Raw genomic sequence first — 20,222 nt, forward strand, 5'->3', positions numbered from 1 at the left:
TAACGACATAATACCAATTTTAATTGGTGTGAAATTGTGAATTGATTTGAATTGTTGACTGCGAAGTTCTTTGAAAATGAATGTAATTTACCATGTCCCTTTATATTTAGCATTTTGATTTAGTTGTTTAATTTGTCTGGTCTCCTTGTTTTGGCAAAAAGCTTCTGAAAAGCTTTATCACTTGCAACGCTCACTCCAGATAATCTGAAGTTTTGTGTTAGGTCATAGTGTATTATGCATGATAACTCGCTGCTTCCTAATCTTGCATGCAAAATATAAAACAGACGAGTGAAAAATTAGGGATTTGATTTAAAACACTATTCCAAAGTCTGCTTGTGGGAAATGAAGAATAAAAGCTACTAGATTCTTGTACTTTACATTTAATATTTTAAACGAACAGTGCATGATTTCAAAGATATATTATATAATTATTTCAATTAATATTTTGTTGCCTCAAATTTTTAATTGCAAATGAAAGTTACTAAATCTCCAACCCGAGATGTTTAAGAATTAATAGTTCTAACCAAAATTTTTGTTGGTTGTAAACAGGAGCATACAGATGTATCTAAATATTTCTTTAGTTAAAATAAATGAGTGTTTAAAAACACACCTCCTGTGTACAAAGATACGCTACAAAATACATTTAAAATAACAGCAGCTTCGTATTGTAGTACTGCTCAACATAAAAGGGTTAAAATTACACACCAGCAAGTTCCTGCCACTAGTACAAAAATAATCAAATCCTCCAAAATGTTACTCATAGTTAGCGAGCGGCACTTTCAAAAAAGAAATTATGTTCGTTTAGTCTGAAATTCAACATTTGAATTAGACTTTCAACAAAATTCTTCCTAATGTCCACCAACAAACTCAATCTGATGTCATTGTGAGTTTTGAGATAATTATTTAAAATTTGTTAATTTACATGGTCTGAAAACGCGACTTCATTTATAATATTAATTGGGGATCAAACAAAAATGTAACTGGCATTTTGTGTACAATGCTAACATACATCGATTAAAGCTTAATTTATAAATCATACACAAAATTCTTGATTAAGTCGTAATCGATCTCCTAGTTAAATATGCAAATAATTGCGTAAGGCCAATCAGCTGAAAATTGTTTGTGGTTCCACACCTTTGGATGCAGGTCTTTTCAAAAACACATCAGTCTAGAAAGTGACATTTCAGCAGATCGGCCCCACCTCAAAAACAAAACTCAGGGCTTTCAAAATTCATAGATCCCAATATATAACAAATGCTTAGTAAAAAAAAAAGAAATTGACAGAAGAGGTCGCTCCTTTCGGTATTTTTTTTAGAGTCATTGGGACACATTTAAAACAGTGCCATGTTGCCGAGTCTGTTTGTGTTATTTGCAAGATTGGTTGTTTCTCTTAACAGAAAATTGCGGCAGTGCAGTGAGATCCTCTTCAGAACCGTGCTCTAATGTAAACAGCTGAGGCGTCGTGGTCACCATAGCCGAGTCGCTTGGCGTGTTTGAAGACCTCGTTGGCTGTGGCTGTTAGGGGCAGTGGCTGCTCCAAAGAGTCTCCCATCATCAGGGAGAGCTTCATGTCCTTCTGCAAGTGCTGCAGTGGGAGGTTTGTCTGGAAGCCTCCGTCAATGATTGCTGGAATAAAAAAAAATTCAAATTTCGATCCAAGTTTAAATTGTTAAAAAAATTATATCTTCTAAGATCCTGACCTTTGCTCTTCTCTATCATCATGGGGCACGCTAAGGAGGTGAGCTCTAAGACTTCGAGCACATCCTTCTGCTGAAGTCCAGCCCTGTCAGCAAGAGCCATGCCTTCGGCCAGACCTGCCATGGTCACTCCAGCCATAAGCTGAAGCACAAGGTTCATCTTGGACGCATTGCCAACATCGCCTGAAAGTATTAAATTATATTTAAAGTTGGTTCATTATTTTATTTTGCATCATTATACAGATCAAAATTTTATTTAGAAGAAACTCTTCACAGACAAAAAATCAACCAACAGGAGCGCTATCACTCTTGTTGGAAGATTAAACAGTGCGCTAAGCTGTTTAGCAATGCAGATAAAAATATAGTTGATAGCGCCTCTTTGTTATCACTGTTTACAACATAGTGAACATTACAAAGCCTGCGAGCGCTTTTGTTTTTGTAGTTCCCCATGCTATGAATTTTTGTCAAATTGAGAGCCAGGGTGCAAACCTGACTTTGCAAATTTTCCACCCACCAGTGCAACTGTTCAGGTATCTTATCAGCATAAAAAAGTGGTTAGTTAATAAATTACATAATTCTGATATTTACCAAAATAAAATGAATTGCGCCCCATAGCTTGGAAGCACGTTTGGCACTCGTCAAACAAGGACCTGTCACCAGCGGCCAGGATTACTAAACTTCCCTCCTCAGCCTGGTTTTTGCTGCCTTGGATCTGAGCCTCGAGGAACCGACCTCCCTTGGCTTGAACCGCCTGAAGCAAAAGAGATCAACATTAGAAGCGTCACTTTTATTAGAATGATACAATCATTACCTCGGCAATGTCGTGTGATGTGTCAGCATCGACGCCGGTCATCTCAACGTAGCCCTTGTTGGGGGTGATTTCGAGCAGGACTCCGCAATTTCCGAACACCATCTGCAAGGGTAATTGTAAAAATTTCAAGTTTGCTAAGCGGAAGATAAATTTTAAACAGCCTGGCTCTAGTGATATATTTATAGGGGTGGTTAATATCAAGATTTGGCAACGAATTCTTGGGCGCATCTGTAATGGTTAATTTTTGCAAAACCTTGGACATTATGATACATTCAAAAAGGTGGGGTAAGGCAAGTCAGAAATAGATTCAGCAATTTCTCAATCCACTCAGCCACACAAGAATAAAGGCAATTATCAAATGCTAATTGCAGCCTCATTGGATTAGTGTACACGCTTGATTAAAATTCATATTTTATAATCACTCGCGCCATCTGAATAATCATGAGACTGCGTGTTTTTACCTCTTTTGCTGCTTTCGGGTCGGCAACACAGGAGAAGATGATATCTGCTGCGGCGACAACATCTGAGGGAGTCAAGCACTCTTCAGCTCCTGCTTTCACAAAATCTTTGCACTGAAACAAGAGTATGCAAAATTAAGTTTGGAGGATTTAAAATTCAAATGAATATATTAAAATGTTTTTTTTTTTAATTTTGTTATTTTATTTTAAATTTTGTAAATAATAAAAAAATCGAAGGGAAATTTTACATTACAGCTTCACATTAGAATTGAAATTGGCTGCATTGAAGCTAGGAAATTAAGTGTCTTTAATATTTGCTTTTGAATACATTCTCTTTTTCTAGAATGTTCTGTGCTTGCTTTTTACGCTCGCAATTATAACAAAAAAAGCCTTTGAAATAGCCGAGAATGTTTCTCAGTCCCACGGATTTTCAAATATAATTTAAATTAACCATTTAATTATCTACTTTTTATCAAGGAAATGAAAGCAAGAAAAAAATAGATTAGACAGCCTTTTTCACAGTAGTCACAATCGAATAAATCCAAGTAAAATTGTATTACATAATCAAAACTTTCTAGTCCTTTGAAGCGCAATTATGCAGTTGAATTTTATTTATTTAATTGCTGAAACATGCAACCTCAATAATGTTTTTCTCATTGCCCCAAGCCATGAACTTTGCCATTGGTTAGCAAAGTTATTATGTGCGTCATTCAATTAATCCAATTTAAGACATCTGCGCATTGGCTCTTCATACTAACAGCTGGATCAAAAAAGCCGGTACCCAGCAAAAAAATTAGAATTATAAATTTATTTTCTCGCGCATGAAAAATTTCATTATTTAGTAAAAATCGTTGTGTTGTCGACCGACAATGATTAGGGACGTTTCTTGCATCGACAATACGATCAGTAAATATAGGATCTTCGGTCAATATTTCATGGTAGCGGCGGCGAGCGCAACTCTAGGTGGTGGCTCTGTTCCCCTCCCACCGCCCTCCGCTCTAAAAAATGAGTCGCTGCGTTCGTGGCGCATTTGAAGCAAGAAAGCAGCAGCAGCCGAGCCGAGAGCAGAGTGCGCGAGTGAGCTGAGCAGCCTTGCCGAGCTAACACCCCTCAGAGCTCGAATGGAATCGACCGCGATTCAAGCACGGCGATTGCGTAGACGGCCATGTTAGATTCAAAAAACGAGCCTCAGTAAATTGTGTTGACGTGCTTGAGGTAGTCAGCTTAAAGGGGTCATGGCATTGCGCTTTTCTGCCTTTTCGTTCGGTCACAAATATTTGTCAATTAGAAAGAAAATAGAGCCATGTGCACAGCTTCTCGGGTTATAGCAAGGTGCCGATTCGCGACCAACCATCTCCGAATGCAGTCAGAGGACACGTACCACGTAAATACCGAGCGGTAAATATCAATAATGCATTATCCAATATGTTCGCGAGCCTCTGTGATTATTGTATCACTTGCAGCGATCACTGTCTGTGTTGAGGTTAGCGACCGGGGAATAGAAAACCAATCGAAATTTGTCGCCGGAAATTTTAATCGCATGAAGTCAGTAATATAATTTAGCGCGTGTTTCGCAGTTGCTCGGCTTACGATCGAAACCATATTATGGTGATTTTAATCTAAAGTCAGCTTTTCCTCGATTGGTTTTGCGAGTTGTTTATTGTTTAACGAAAACAATATCCTGCTCCACATGTGTCGGCTGCGGGCTGCAGCCATAATGCCAATATTTCATAAACCACATGTTTCTCTATTCTGACCTCAATTAATATAAAAATTAAGTTTGTAAAAATATGTCCCAGAATAATTTTCAAATTAAAATAAAATATTATTAATATAACTGGTGAAAATATTGTAGCTAAAAAGGATTTTTCTAACAAATTGATTTATTGATGAAAATATTTTATTAAAATTAATTTGTAATAATTTTTGTCTAAATAATTTCGCAGCTCATGAATTATTAAATTATGGCTGCAGCTGAAACATGTGTAGAGCTCACAAAACCCATCGAGGAAAAGCTGACTTTAATTAAAATCACTATGAACCAACTCTCGATTGTGAAATTCTATTACGATACCATATTAATTCATTTTTCTCATTCCAGCTAACGAATCATCGAGAAAAATATGCGCAACCGAAGGCGAAAGCGCAGCGACGCGGGGGTGGCGGCAGGGTTGCTTTTGGCCGTAGTGTTGCTGCTTCCCTCGCTTGCGTCTGGGGATGCCCAGGTGCCCAAACACTTCTTGCCTTACCAGCAATCCGTTCATGCCTTCTCGCCCCGAAATGCACCCCCGGCGTCATGTTCCAAGCAATGCTACTACTGCACGGCCGACCAGACCATGTGCCACGGTGGGCTTATGCAAGATCTCCGGCTCCCTCCATCCACGCAAAGACTCACCCTCGAGGGGGTCAAAGCGGACAAAATCGTCAAAGGTACGCTTGATAAAATGCCTCTAGCGTTTCTATCCTGGCGAGACGGCGGCCTCCAGAGGGTCTCGAGCGATGCGTTCGCTAACCTGACAGGGCTAGTCTACTTGGATCTCAGCGAAAACTCCCTGAGCGAACTGGCCGATCGTATGTTTGAACGTCAAGAAGCACTCCGCCTGCTAAACCTGACGTCAAATGAACTTTCAATTTTACCTCAGTTGGTATTTCAAGGTTTAGAAAATCTTGAAACTCTCAGTCTCGCCCACAACAAGTTCACCACGCTACCATATAGAGCGTTCGAGCCCCTGAAAGAGCTGCAAACACTCGACCTCAATGGTAACCTGCTGATGATGTTAGTGGACGTTTTCCTCCCTCCTCAAAATAAACTAATCAACCTTTTGGTCAGCGACAACAGAATAGAAGAAATAAAACCGGAGTCCTTCAGCAGTCTGCAAGACTTGCAGACTCTTGACCTTTCCAACAACAAGTTACAAAATGTCTCGACGACCCTTTTCCATGGGCTTCATGATCTGACATACCTCGACTTGGGAAATAATAATCTAGAACTCTTGCCGCCGCGTATCTTCAAAGACATGGAGAGGTTGCTGCAACTTAACCTTAGCTTCAACCCATTGATTACGTTGAGCAAAGATGTCCTTGCACCCTGCGCCCTCTTAAAGTCGCTGTACTTGACCAACACGCGTCTTACCAGGCTGAAAGACACAGACTTTAAAAATTTGAGGAGCTTAAAGCACCTCCAATTATCAAACAACCCATTGCTTCAAGAAATAGAAGACTACGCCCTGGTGCACACGGCTCGAATGCGTTACCTCGACCTGAGGAGGAACAATCTTACGCAGCTCCCCTTCTCACTCGGGTCACTTAAAGACCTGCGAGAACTGATGGTTGCAGACAACCCGTGGGCTTGCGGTTGTCGATCTTTGTGGTTTATTTCATGGATGCAAGACCTTGGTTCCAATATTCGAATGCAACCTGGATTACAACAATTGCAGTGCTCGCCAAAAGCAGAGAACGATTTCGTGACCGAGGTGCTTGCCTTGAACTGCACTGCCACGCAGCCCGAACCGATCGAAGAAACTTCCGTCGTCCAATTCCGCTTTGGTGGCACGGCCAAACTCAAATGCAAGTTCTCAGGCCATCCGACCCCTTCGATCACGTGGCTCACCCCAGAACGAAAAACATATCACTGGTCGCCACCTGAAGACCCTCGAGAGGGCCCGCCACTGTTCCGCGACCACCCAAACTCGCACAGTGCAGGACTGACACCCCTGGACAATGGCAGAGTTCTAGTTTCGCCGGCGGGCGAGCTGCTCATCGCAAGGGTATTGAGAGAAGACGCTGGAAGGTATACATGCTTTGCCTCGAACGCCCTGGCCAACGCTAGTATGACTGTGATAATGAGGCTGGATCCGATCACGATGCACCAGATTCAATATATCAGCCTTGCATTTGGTGGTCTTTGCGCTCTTGCATTCTTCATAGTCACCCTGATCGTGCAAGGAATTCGGAAGCTTGTAAAAAGGTAAGCTAATTTTGAAATAAATTTCTTGCAAAACTTAAAGAGGGACAAACAATTAAAACAAAGTTCAGAAGCTTAGAAAGGAAAATTGCAATGTCTTATAATACCATGATTATTGAAATAATTGCATGCATTGTATTATTGTAATTTGTTCTCTTGTCGGGGCCCGATTTGTATAAGGCAGCTGGTTAAGTAGAGCGTGCCAATTAGACATTTACTTGTGAAACGGCCACTGCACTCGTTCAACTGGCACTGCGCTTGGCGAGTGGTCTTAGCGAAATAAAAACGGCATAAACATGTTTTCCTTTTCTAAAATAAGCGTGGATATTTTCCGCAGAAAGTAGCATTTTAAACTAGATAAATATTAAGTCGGTTTTCAGCTAGCATGCGCATTCAAAGTGTTTACTTATATGTATTTAATTTTATTAAATTTTTTTTGCTTCTGGCACCCATGAGCTTTTGGGTGCGCTGGGGTGCGCGAGAAAGTGTTACATAATGCACGGTTCCAAAATAAGCCGGCTCGATAAAAATCATGAATCACGTGTATAATCGCCTCTTTTTCGTCAGTCTCCTAATGAACAATTCAATTATTTTGCAGGTTTTGTGGTACAAACTGCTGTCCTTGTTGTGACGAAGAGGATAGCCCGCGGTCGCCACGCTCAAGGCAGGTCAATCAAGTGCTCGAGACCATCGAGCAGTACAAGAAGCAGCAACTGGAAAGGCTTCGCGACAACTACACACAGCAGGTGAGAAAAATAAAAAAAAAAAATTGAGCGGGGAACGCACGTGCCGCAAGAGGGAGAGGTTTTGAGACTAGTGTTTTTGTCGACAGGTGCACCGCATCAAGGAAAACTGCACTCAGCAGGTGGATTGGATACGCGAGAGCTATACGGGGCAAATCAAGCATCTAAAAGACTTCAGAGACTTTGGCACGACGCACATCACCTCCATTAGAGGTCAATACTACGAGCAGGTAGGCCATTCTTTGATCGTGTATTTTTGTACTCTACATTAGGCGGTCGGCCACTATCGTGCACGCGCGGTCTGAATTTAATTACAAGGAATTTTGCCGAGCTTAGGGTTGTCGACCGAACAGATTATTGCGTAGTTGGTTAAGATGTGAAGGGAATTACGTGCGAAAAACTGATGGTTAAAAAGACCGAGAAGTTTCAAATAAAGCTATAAATACAAATTAATTTAAAATTTAATTTAATTCTGTTTGCAAAAAAAATATGCTTTTTTTCTAAAAACAATTTTTTTGACCAAATGCTATCTTTTGAAAATTGAATAGAAACAAAAATATTAAAAAGTATCTATATTTAAAATATAGCTCGGTGAAAACAATTGAAAATTTATTGATTTTCTGTGCTTATGTAACACGGGTGTCATCTACGTTTGTTTCAGGTGAAGCGCGTCCGCGACTATTCAACAAATCAGCTCAACTGGGTGCGCGAGAACTACGTCTTCCAACGAAACCGAATCAAGAAATTCAGTGCTCATCAGGCATTCCGATTGCGCGAGACCTACAAGTACCAGCAGCAGACGCTCAATAAGCTGCTTGAGAACCTGCCAAGTTTGTACCTGGAGAACTGCCGGTCGGGCGCGTGCGGCCGCACCGACTCCATCAATTTTGACTCGTCCATGTTCTGCGAGGACGAGGAGTTCCGACATGTGGCCATCGGCACCGAAGACCACCTGTGGTGCCACAGCCGCCAGTCCGTCTACTACACCCCTACCGAACTTTTGAGCCCTTGCGTGCCTCCGAGGCCGCGCCACTACGTCCCGCCAATGGACAATGCCGAGTTGGCTCTCCGGCTGCAGGCTTGTCTGCAAAAACTCACGGACGAGCAATCAGACGACGACGACGACGAAGAAACGGCTGAGCCACAAAACTCGCCATATTTTTCATCTGCCGTGGCTGGACACTCCCGGCAGGAGCAAGCAAGCGCCGAGGAGGTGACCAACCTGCTCAGGTTGGCATCCCTAGAAGACACAACCATCCAAGTGGACCCGCAAGACAAAGGCGTTGTGGTTCGTGAACGGAGCGGCTCTCGACGCAGAGACGAGACGCCTCTGTGAGTCCGGCGAGCGAAAATTAACATTTGATTTCTGTGATATCGTGACACGTGGGTGCGCGGAGCAATTAATTCATTAAATTGAGTAGTTAAAATTATCACGCGTGCGCCGCTGGGCGGTATTGGAAAGAGCCGCGTACGAAAGCAACAGTGACATTTCGCAAGACCGGTATATATTTTTTTTCTACGTATCATTTCGATCACGGTTTACACTGTAGTGAGCAACGTCGTGCATATTTCCTCTGTCCTTCGATTTACTCGTGTTGTTGATATTCATGTTTTCACTCCTTATAATATCGTAGATCATGTCCAAGTATTATATTATTCTGCATTAATAATAATTAGTCTCAAAATAATTTTGCTGTTGTTTTTGCAAGTTGTCTATAAAGCTTTGAAACCATATTCTGAAAAAAGGCTACCCTTTCAGGTGACAAAATATGTTACCTGAGCCATCTACACAAAGATTTTGAGACCCTGCGCGTGCCGATTTAAAAGGTGTCAGAGAACACATAAATGAGCACCAGTTTTAAGAATTTTTACAGGCCGTATAATTATACAACATTTAAATAGTTCCGACCTATAACATACATTTACATAACATGATTGTCTATACAGATTAATAAATTTCCATGCAGGAATATCCAGAGTGAAAAGACTAAATGTCATGGTCAATAGTGAAGAAAAAAATAATATTTTTTCCAAATGAATATATATCAGATAATTATAAAAATTAAATTGTAAAAAAGTTTAAATGTGCAACTGATGGCACTGATGTGTTGATATTTGGTGGTAAAATATCATTGAATTTCCCATTAATTGAAAACCTTCTTAAAGTCACTTTTGTTTTATGTCTAATCTGATTAATCTGATGTTTTTATATATCAGTAACTGCTCATGTACGCTAAGAGTTGTTAACATAATATACGCTGATGGATTAGGTTACTTATGTCGATTTGAGCATTTTTTTCAATTTAATGTTAAGACAATTTACAGTAGGACCCATTTGAAGCATTTTAGGTTACTAACCAACTACAGTAAGGATTATATATTTTGTTGAATAGGAAAAATATATGTTCCTGCTATCTGTTATATTTGAATGTCTGAAAAACTTGTCAGAAAAAAAATAAAAGATAAGGACTAAAAAGGCTGAATTCTGAAACGCATCTTGGTTTTCTCACGATCTACGAATTTTTACAACTTAGTTTAATAAATTGCGGAAAAATTGACGCAGTGAAAAACGGCATAGGTACCAAAAATATTCTAATTGTATCAAAGCTTTTGCCAGGGTTTATATTTTGTCACTCGCTGCTAGTGAGAGGATCAACCTGCCCTATTCACTGATTGTAGCTATACAAAATAAACTGACCTCAACTTACAGCAAAATCAGCACAGTTTTCATTATATGAAAATTCCCCAAAAGAAAAGTCGCCAGCTTGACTTACCTTATCTGGTGTACGATTCCAAACGATGACAGAGTGACCCGAGTTCAAGAGGTTCTTGACTATGCCGGATCCCATTATGCCCAGTCCAAGAAAACCAAACTTTAGCATCGAAGGCATTATGTTTTTCTCTTTCAACGTCTGGGTCACACCCTCTATGTCAAGTGGAGGAGTGTCCTGAAATTAAGGTAGAAAGTAGTGATTTAGAAATCATAAAAATAAAATAAAAATAAAAACTAAATTCAAATCTATAGTTTTAAATTTTGCCACTGAAAACTCACAGGTCTAACAACATTAGAAGGTCGATCAAGCAGACTGGTTGTTGCTGCAGGCTTGCGGTACGCATGGTTCACAGAACCAGTTGAGTCGAGATCAGCGTCTTCCTCGGGTCCTTGTGAGCCTTTGCGAGGTCTCTTGGCAGACGAACCATTACTTGCAGACTCCGATAGACGACTTTTCTTTATATCCTAGAAAAACATTAGTATATCATAAATAAAGCTTATTAGAATAATGATTTAATGTAAATATTAAAAAAAAAATCAATTGGTTTTTCAGAGTGCAAAAGCTCAGTTTGGTTAAAAAGGGGTGTCAGTGCCATAGAAAACTATGTGAACTGCAAGCTGCCATATTATTAGCTTTACTAACACGAGCATAAGTACACACCAGAGATATATCTGGAGCACGTTTTACTACTAGGAATTAAGAATTAAAGTCAAAATGAAAAAAAAAAATTCATCGAACAAAAAAATCAAAGATTTTTACTAACAACGTAAAGATAATCTGACTTTCTATTAACACAATAATTATACAAGTTAATCCGACGTTTAAAACAGATATTAAAAAATATATTGGCATAAAATTTGGATGATATAAAAATATTACAAAAAATCAACATACCTTCTTGATTTTTTGCTTTGGCGTCACGGCTGGTCCTTCGCCCTTGGCAGGTGTGCGACCTTTGTCGTCGTCCAAAAACGACTCACGCAGGCGATTGAATTCTGCATCAGAAGCACTTTCACCGATCTGCAACAAGTATATTAAAAATAAGACAACAAACATCATGGTCAAAGTTCTTAACCATCTAAGAATCCTTCAAATATTTTAACCCACATTGAAACTTTCTAGTTAATTTTCTGCCTCTTTGAAATATGCATCCTGAAATAAATATCTGGGATAACCAAAGAAGCGCTATGTCTTTTTATGCCAACAATAAAATCTTTAGTCTGGGACTCTGGGCTGTTTGTGGATAAAGATTTAAAAAAAAATCTTCCTATGAGGGATTCAATATTTGATTGTCGAGAAACTTTGATAATTCTCTGCGAGTTTTAAAAATGTTCAATGTGGCGTGATAGTAAAATCTCATTGAGAACACCTTTCTCTATTTCTATTAAAATTTTAGGATACATATTCAATTATTCATAACAACCTAATTTAGAACATTGAACCCTCATGAGAAAATGGCATTGAAATTATAAATAGAAAGTGCAGAGAGAAAGATAAATTATAATCCTCAAAGTAAATGGCCTATTAACCTTCCTGTGTTCTTAGCAGACAGCATTATTTGGAAATTTTGGACTTCGAAGCAAAGAAAGCAAAATTGCTTTTTATTTTGAGAAATTTTTAAATTAAATATCTACACATCCCTTTAGTCTACAATAAAAAGTAAAAACCGAATATCAAAGAATAAAAATAGTGGAAATGAAGAGATCGGGCCTATTCCTCGTTGCAGAAAATGATTTTATTCAAAAACAAATGGAGCCATCTGTTTAAAAAAAAAAAATCTGCAATGAGGAAAAATCCTGATCTCTTCATTTCCATGATCTTCTCCTCCAGTGTCAACTTCTCCAAACAAATAAAATTAATGTTATATTTTACTTTATTTATCTGAATAAATTTTAATGTAATACCAGTAAAAAGAATTACAAACACTTGCTTATATTTTATGGATATTATAATTATTCAATTATAATTGTACTTAAAATGTGAACATAATGTGTCTAATTGACCAATTTGGTGTATAATTTAAAAATTAAAATGTAAACAATTTACATTTCAAATCAAGCAGAAGGTCAACATTTTTATTTTCATCTTTTTTAATTAAAATAAAATGACTTCTAGTATTCCGTGACATTTAATATAAATTAAGTATCAATTGGCAAAATATCAATTTCCCTTACTTTTGAGATATATTCAAGCCGAGATCTCGGTAATCATTTACCATCATTAATACAACCTCAAAAAAAAAAAAAAAAACCTAGGGCAGCAAGAATTCCACCAAGCACAACTACTAACAATCAGTGGCTATAATAAATATAAAATATACTTACATTTCCACCACCTTTTCGCTGGTTCTCCACGTATTCTTCGATGGCTTCGACAGCCTCCCTGAAAGGAGCAGCCTTGCTCGTCTTCGACAAGGTGTCCTTGAACTGGAAGTATGGCTTCAGATTTGATTCTTCGATCCATGCACTGGAAGATGCAAATAAGATGGGGTATTTTTTTAATCATTTTTACTTTAGCAAAACTCACTAATTATTGGAGCCAAAGAAGAATATCCATTGGTTCCCCCCCTTCTTAGCTGCAGGCCTTTTCTGCTGTTCAGGGTCGTGCTCAGCAATCTGCAAAAAGTTACTCAAGTTATTTAGGCCAATCGAGAAAAGACACACAAATGAAGAGAATTAGATGCAAGATTTGAAATATGATTAATTGGATTCTTAATCCATGTAAAATGACTAAAATCATTGACAGAATATAAAGTTACGCTATAAGTGATTTTAAACCAAAATTTGTCATTTAAAAATGCAATTTTGAGCTTGATACAAAAGTTCTACCACTTATTTAGTGAATAAGAAGTTAAAAATTTGACAAATTTTGACAATTTCGTGTACGGTACTCATGGGTAATAGACAAGGTATGATATTCGGATCGGCATGCCGCCCTTAGAGGAAGATGTGTGAAATTCTTGTTTAGGCAGATGCAAAACAAGTTTGGCGGCCTCTTCGAGTCGACTCACCTTTGCAGGCCATGGTGCGAAACCCTTCATCTTAGCCCTGAAACAAGGAGAATAACAATAAGGACGAGCTCTTGGTTTGCCCTGTCGCTGGCTTAGGGCCTCAGGTTGTCTGCAAATCGACACTTACCACACCAAATCACCAACTTTCCAGACTTCACCCATTATCGCGGCAACTTTCGACTGAGCGTCAGAAATGAATTTGCAAGCGGCGTTGGCTTCGTTCCCCTCGGGATCAGGTGATCACGTTCAAGGACGTAAAGTTGCAGTTTTCCAGGCTAGTTGGAAATTCCCCTGATCGAAATTTGGTCCTTTCGCAAGACGAAAACCTAAAATCTGAGCTAAATTTGGCCAAAACCGGCGATAATCATGAAAAATAGGCGCGAAAACAACGCGATGGCGTCCCACGGAAGCACATGTAAGTCAACATGGATATCACGTGTGATGTCGCCACTGTGCAGGCAATATTTGTAAACATTACGTCGCGCACCGCATTTTGACCAATCGCAGCGCTGGAAAACGCCGCCTTCGTTAAAAAGATCAACTATTTGAAGGTGATCATGCGGCGGTAAATTTAAAATGTCAATAAAAGTAAAAAAATATTGTGATAATAGCCTCCTCAATTTTTTTACTTCAATTGTGTGAATAAAAAAATTGGGAAAAATTTCCAGCGACAACAAGTTTCTAAAAAATAGCCCCATTAACCGTTTATTGAAAGCCTTAATACGTTTTCTTCTAACAAAAAATGATAAAAATACCAATAGGAAAGAGGGGAGTGGGAGTGGCCGGGGCCATTGTACATGTGGAAATTTTGTGTTTATCTCCGGCTTGCGGCGACGTGTGAATGAACGTAAGTTTTATTCGAATTTGGATCAGATTCAATCAATTTAAACGTTTAAACATGCTAATGAATCTAGCCTGTTGTGTTGATTTTGAGAAATAAACGAATTTTTTTTCATGCATTTTATGTTGTATTATACAATCACCGTATAAAAATGCACAACTTTTTTCAGATGATGAAACATTGTTGCTGACTTTAGTGTGCATTATCAACAGGAAAATACGCTGATTAGGACGCTTTCTGTGGAATTTCGGTTCTTAACTTAATGCTCTACAAGCTTGTAGCGAGAAGTAGAATTTTAGTCACCATCAAGCCAAAAGAGACACTTACAAATTTTTCATTGGTAATTATGTATTAAATTATATGCTGTGATTTTCCAACCAAATGCATACCTTCTTGTCTTATATTAGATTATTTTTATAATATTATTTACAAATTATTTAAGATCGTGAGAGCACACAGTTCGAAGATGGCAAAGAGAACCCAGCCCAATTGGCTCCCACCAAAAAGCAGTTCAGACGAGCCTCAACTGAAACTGTTCAACAGTCTTACTAGACAAAAAGAAGTCTTTGTTCCTCAAAATGGCAGAAGGGTTTTGTGGTACAGCTGTGGCCCAACAGTGTACGACGCCTCGCACATGGGACACGCCAGGTCATACATCTCGTTTGACATAATGAGAAGAGTGCTGTCGGACTACTTCAATTATGATGTGATGTATGTTATGAACATAACGGATATTGACGACAAAATCATCAAACGAGCCAGACAAAATTACTTGTATGACCAGTACATTCAGCGAGGACATTCGCTGCAGAAAATCCTGGACGATGCCAGCGAAGTGTTGGACGTAAGTTATTTATAAATAATTTATGAAAATTATTTTTGTAAATAATAATATCTATCAAAAAGGCTTTGAAAGACAATATCAAAGAGACTGATGATCAGGACAAGAGGACTATGTTGGAGGGCATGCTAGAGAGGGTCAGTGCTGCCCTGAAAAATTTGGAAGCAGCATATGTCAGCAAGGACGAAAATTCATTAAAGGAGAACCAATCCGTAACATAGTAAATTAAAAATTCTGACATTGCAAGTATTGGAATTTTCATAGGCCTTCCTAACTGAAGCTAAAGATCCTTTGTCTAACTGGCTGGACAAGCAGTTTGGGGCATCTGTGAAAGACAACTCAATTTTTGCTGAGCTGCCTAGGTATTGGGAGGCAGAATTCCACAAAGACATGGATGCTTTAAATGTAAGTTTTTTTTGCATTTCCTTATTTAATTTAAAAATAATCTTTTGCTACAGGTGCAACCTCCCCATGTTCTGACTCGAGTCAGCGAATATGTTCCAGAGATCATCGAGTACACTAAGAAAGTGATGGACAATGGCTTTGCTTACGAGTCAAATGGTTCTGTATATTTTGATGTTTTGGCCTTCGACAAGAAAAATGGCCATCATTATGCCAAACTTGTCCCTGAAGCCTATGGAGATGAGAAGAGTTTGCAGGAGGGAGAAGGTAAATAATTAAAGATAATAATATGCTCCCTTAATAATATATTTCAAACGTTTTTTGTTAGGTGATTTGAGTGTTTCTAAGGAAAAGCTGCAAGAAAAAAGGTCTCCAGTTGATTTTGCTCTGTGGAAAAACTCAAAGCCTGGTGAGCCATCTTGGGATTCGCCTTGGGGTCTAGGGCGGCCTGGTTGGCATATCGAGTGCTCCGTAATGGCCTCTGCAATTTGTGGAGAGTCGCTGGATATCCACACTGGAGGTGTTGACCTTAAATTTCCTCACCATGACAATGAGTTGGCCCAGGCTGAGGTTTGCAATTTATTGCTGTGGTGATAGAAAATTTAAAATTAATTTATTAAATAGGCCTACTTCGACAATGATCACTGGGTGCGTTACTTTTTGCACTCCGGACATTTAACCATTGCAGGCTGCAAAATGTCCAAGAGCCTGAAGAATTTCATCACCATCCGTGATGCTCTGAGCATAAACACTGCACGGCAATTGAGGATTGCGTTTTTACTTCACTCTTGGAAAGACACTTTAGACTACAGCGCAAGCACTATGGAGTTAGCCACGTCATTTGAGAAATATTTGAGTGTAAGATACTTATTTTAATAAATAAATTTCAATTCTTTACATTTCTTCTTCAGGAATTCTTTCTCAATGTAAAAGATTTGACTCGCTGTTCTGGAGGAACAACTCTGGATTCTTTTGATAAGTGGGGTGAGACAGAACTCAAGCTTGACTCCAAATTCCGTGATGCGAAGTCAGCCATCCACGCTGCTTTGTGTGGTAAGCATTTATATCCTTTGTCGGACGTAAGACCTATCGAGACCGTACTCGGGACTTGTTGAGATCATTGGTATCAGTGGGTCCCAACTGGTCTTAATTAAATCCTAATATTAACCAACTGCTTGATTAGATAACATTGATACAAGAAGAGTTTTGGATGAAATTCGAGAGATGGTCAACACTTGCAATAACTACCTTCAATCGAAGAAGATTAGCCAGGAGGCTCCAAACAAATTGCTGCTTAAAAATGTTGCAGAATACATCACTCGCATCATGAAGGTGTTTGGCGTTATCACTAGTGACACAAGTATTGGCTTTCCCATCTCGAGCTCTGGAACAGCTAATGTACATTTTGACTTATCACAAAATCTGTAATATTTTGTTAAAATAATGTTTTTTTTTAAAGATGGAAGAACTGGTAATGCCTTATCTTCAAATCCTTGCCAACTTCAGAGAAAATGTGAGAGCAGAGGCCAGAACTTTGAATGCTCGTTCAATTTTAAAAGAGTGTGACAGTCTGCGAGACGATGCTTTGCCCAATGTTGGAGTTAGATTAGAGGACAAAGAAGGTTTGCTTGTTTGAAATTGTCTTCGTTCAGTACATTTGAGTTCTTAACAGCTGGCCATCCTGCTGGGATCAAATTGGTTGGAAGAGAAGAGCTTTTGAGAGAGCGAGAACTTAAAAAGAAACAGGAGGAAGCCAAGCAGTTGGAAAAAGAGCGAAAGAAAGCTGAACAGGCAGCTTTGCTGGCACAGAGAAAGATCAAGCCATCAGAAATGTTCTTGAAAGAAACGGAAAAATACTCGAAGTTTGACGAAAAGGTAGTTTGCCCCTTTTCCACAACCATATAATATAAAAATATTGTGTTAGGGCTTGCCTACCCACGACAAAGATGGGAATGAGATAACCAAGGGTCAGCAGAAGAAATTGCTTAAAGCCTACCAAGCACAAGAAAAGAAATACAATGATTACCTCAAAGAGGCTGAAAAGTGACATGATTTTTTAATAACAATAAAGTTATAGTACTTTAATTTTCTTATGGTAATTAGTTTGATTTTTCTTTTGATAATCTAATAACAAAGAATATGCTAAAAGTTTCAATAAAAATCATCATTGTTTCAGGTATTATATTTATTAATTTTTATAATGAGTGAAGTTCCCAACATTGTAAAGTTAAGACAATCTAAAACATTTTCAATATGAATCTCTTACATCATATCATGATAATTATACAGTTTGATCTGTCTATGTAGTAACAATCCATTTAAATATGGTTGCTGGCTGCTGCTGGTATGAATAGCCACAGCAACAATACCACAGCTAATCACTTTTTTATGTTCTCTATCTTAGATCTTTCTTAGATCTTGATCTTAATAACATAATTGTCATAATTTTACTTGGTGTTTGCAATTGAACAGATTAGGATTCAAGTAATAATAAAATTTTGTATTCCTTACAAACCATGAAAATTAATTTCAATTTTTCAAAAACTTATTCTATCTCTCGGCAGAAAAGAGGAATGTTTCAACATTTTGTTACTTGTTACTAACTTCTGAACAATGTTGCTGAGAAGCATACTGTTCACAACTAATATATAATTATAAAATATGAATATAAATACTTTTAATTTAATGCCATTACACCTGATTATGCCTTAAAATTTCTCTTTGGCACTTAATTGCGCTGAATCCATTGAATGATTAAATTTTAATATGAAAACAGTTTGAACATCGAATAATTTTTTTGGCCGAGTGCAGCTTGTTTTAGTTTTAGGTTACTTAGTTAGTGATCTTTGTGAAGTACTTGATTATGATTCCATGCCATCTGGAAACCCTAAATCATTCCACTCATTATCACATTGAAGCCCTGTGCATTTTTGATGCAAATTCAATTAAGTCGTTTCAGCTTTAAGACAAGCCTTGATGTTTCAGATGCTATTCGTTTCAAGCAGTCTCAGATTTTTTTTGGCTCTTAATAAATACACATCAATAATGTAATTGTTTTACTGTGTTATACTACTATCCTTGATTACAGTCTGCTTGATAATACAGATCACAATATAGCAAGCACAATACCGATTTGCCTCAAATTCGATCCTCAAAAGAGCTATTATTGTGATTATCCATTGATTAATTTTAGGGCAAAAACAATTGTTCCCATTTTCATTCATTCAGGGCCTAGTTTTTGGGGGGTGGAGTGATAGAATAATTTAAGATGTGCAGAAGCAATAAAAATCCAAAAGAATCAACAACAATCACTAGTAAATACAAATTAGGAACTTGCATAACGTGCAATTTACAAAACATACCCAAGGTGGTGTGGGGAATTTATCTGTATGGGAGGCAACATTCAATACAATGCAGCAAAAACCGTCGAGGTTTTGAAATTAGTGAGTTTCTCACAAGCGAAATAAGCTCTGCATTGGCCTCCCCGATTGAGGGGGGAGGCAATTGCGCTAGGGGTTATTCTGCTTGTTCGAACGCAACCGGGCCAAGCCTGAGCGCTCCTCTTCTTCATCACTTGTGTACGAAGTCATGCCTGCAGCAACCGCTCCCCTGGACGAGGTTGCTTGCATTAACTCCTGATCAGGTCCTGTGCGATTCTCGTACAGTAAAATATTCAAAGTCTCCTCGTATATCCTTGCCTCCGGGAATTCAACCTGAAAGTTTATAGACGTATTTAAGTCTGCATAATTTTTTTGTTGTGTAATTTACTTTTGTGTGTTTTCGGTCCGTGGCATACACTATGGAGGTGCAGCAAACTTCAGCAACTTTCTTGCCATGTCCGTAAAACCCCCAGCAGCAAATTTCAGTTGAACCGATGACATCTTTGATGAACAGAACTCGGCCACTGAATCTCAAAGACAGCTTGTCAAAGAGCTCAATGTTTTTCAACAGGTTGTCATCAGATGTGCTTGTGTAGGAGTACTTGTTGTTGTGGCGGTTTATCAAGAGTTTCACAATAGGCTGGAAAATGTTTATGATCGCATGAGCACTGTTAATCAAGAAGTGTGATTCAAATCATACTTTAGCAGTTGAGTTGATCAGCAACTGCTCCTCTTTTTGAGAGGTAATCAGCGGCACCCTGCAAATGGGCTCAGCCTCGCGCTCTCGTTTCATTAGGGCGAGTTCGCATGACTCGATGAGATCAGCGATGCAGTAGTACTTGACCTCCGCCAAAAGCTCGGCAACTTCTTTGCAGTTGTCTGGGAGTGGGACGCTGCCATCTCTCAGATAATTGAGGATTGTGCCAAAGTGTTTTCCACATCGATCAATCAAAATCCAGCCTGAAATTAAAAAAAAAAAAATAAAAAAAAAATCTGACAAAAATGATCAATTTTCAACCTTCCGAATCCGTGAGAACTTCCATCCGGCCGCTGAACATCGCTCTCAACATAGTATCATGTTTGGTGAGGGTGCCAATCGTGGTGTAATGCAGTGATCCGCCTATGTTGAGCTTCACATACTGCGAAGGGTTGCCTTTGATGACTGTTTTGTGATCACCCGACATTGTCGAGCAATCTAGCACGCTGCTCTTCTGAATTTTTTCGGGCGTGCAGTCAATCGAAAGCAAAAAACCAGCGCTTTTTCAATGCTTGAATAGACGAGAAAATCTTTGATTTGCTAG

At 38.7% G+C, this 20,222-nt stretch overlaps 4 protein-coding genes across 5 annotated transcripts; 2 read left to right on the forward strand and 2 right to left on the reverse strand.

The window, feature by feature from the left end:
* Positions 1-1,262: 1,262 nt before the first annotated feature.
* LOC132199934 (cytokine-like nuclear factor N-PAC) lies at positions 1,263-13,897 on the reverse strand. Its single transcript, XM_059625047.1, has 12 exons — positions 13,585-13,897; positions 13,458-13,494; positions 12,974-13,062; positions 12,772-12,913; positions 11,342-11,467; positions 10,726-10,911; positions 10,448-10,621; positions 2,970-3,080; positions 2,509-2,610; positions 2,286-2,448; positions 1,701-1,880; positions 1,263-1,626 (listed from the first exon to the last, which is right to left on the reverse strand). Exons 1-12 carry the CDS (start codon positions 13,617-13,619, stop codon positions 1,427-1,429), a joined length of 1,545 nt encoding a protein of 514 aa, XP_059481030.1. The 5' UTR covers positions 13,620-13,897; the 3' UTR covers positions 1,263-1,426.
* On the forward strand, positions 2,027-10,388 carry LOC132199931 (leucine-rich repeat and immunoglobulin-like domain-containing nogo receptor-interacting protein 3). Of its 2 annotated transcripts, XM_059625043.1 has the most exons (6): positions 2,027-2,251; positions 2,313-2,618; positions 5,068-6,933; positions 7,529-7,676; positions 7,763-7,903; positions 8,335-10,388. In XM_059625043.1, the coding sequence occupies exons 3-6, from the start codon at positions 5,090-5,092 to the stop codon at positions 9,007-9,009; spliced, it is 2,808 nt and encodes a 935-aa protein (XP_059481026.1). In that variant the 5' UTR covers positions 2,027-2,251; positions 2,313-2,618; positions 5,068-5,089; the 3' UTR covers positions 9,010-10,388. The 2 variants fall into 2 exon arrangements, with proteins under 2 accessions (XP_059481026.1, XP_059481024.1); XM_059625041.1 differs by lacking the exons at positions 2,027-2,251; positions 2,313-2,618 and adding an exon at positions 3,985-4,364.
* Positions 13,898-14,201: 304 nt separating the features above from the next.
* On the forward strand, positions 14,202-17,640 carry LOC132199932 (cysteine--tRNA ligase, cytoplasmic). The gene is made up of 13 exons (XM_059625044.1): positions 14,202-14,304; positions 14,468-14,638; positions 14,741-15,142; positions 15,205-15,351; positions 15,404-15,544; positions 15,598-15,808; positions 15,870-16,111; positions 16,166-16,399; positions 16,453-16,594; positions 16,725-16,939; positions 17,001-17,163; positions 17,214-17,416; positions 17,466-17,640. Exons 2-13 carry the CDS (start codon positions 14,561-14,563, stop codon positions 17,586-17,588), a joined length of 2,301 nt encoding a protein of 766 aa, XP_059481027.1. The 5' UTR covers positions 14,202-14,304; positions 14,468-14,560; the 3' UTR covers positions 17,589-17,640.
* Positions 17,641-17,698: 58 nt separating this feature from the next.
* On the reverse strand, positions 17,699-20,178 carry LOC132199937 (BTB/POZ domain-containing adapter for CUL3-mediated RhoA degradation protein 3). The gene is made up of 4 exons (XM_059625051.1): positions 19,940-20,178; positions 19,622-19,881; positions 19,310-19,561; positions 17,699-19,254 (listed from the first exon to the last, which is right to left on the reverse strand). The coding sequence occupies exons 1-4, from the start codon at positions 20,103-20,105 to the stop codon at positions 19,051-19,053; spliced, it is 882 nt and encodes a 293-aa protein (XP_059481034.1). The 5' UTR covers positions 20,106-20,178; the 3' UTR covers positions 17,699-19,050.
* Between the last annotated feature and the right edge of the window lie 44 nt (positions 20,179-20,222).

Source organism: Neocloeon triangulifer, unplaced genomic scaffold, assembly GCF_031216515.1.
Source record: "Neocloeon triangulifer isolate White Clay Creek 2 clone unplaced genomic scaffold, ASM3121651v1 ptg000014l, whole genome shotgun sequence".
In the NCBI taxonomy this organism is placed as follows: Eukaryota; Metazoa; Arthropoda; class Insecta; order Ephemeroptera; family Baetidae; genus Neocloeon; species Neocloeon triangulifer.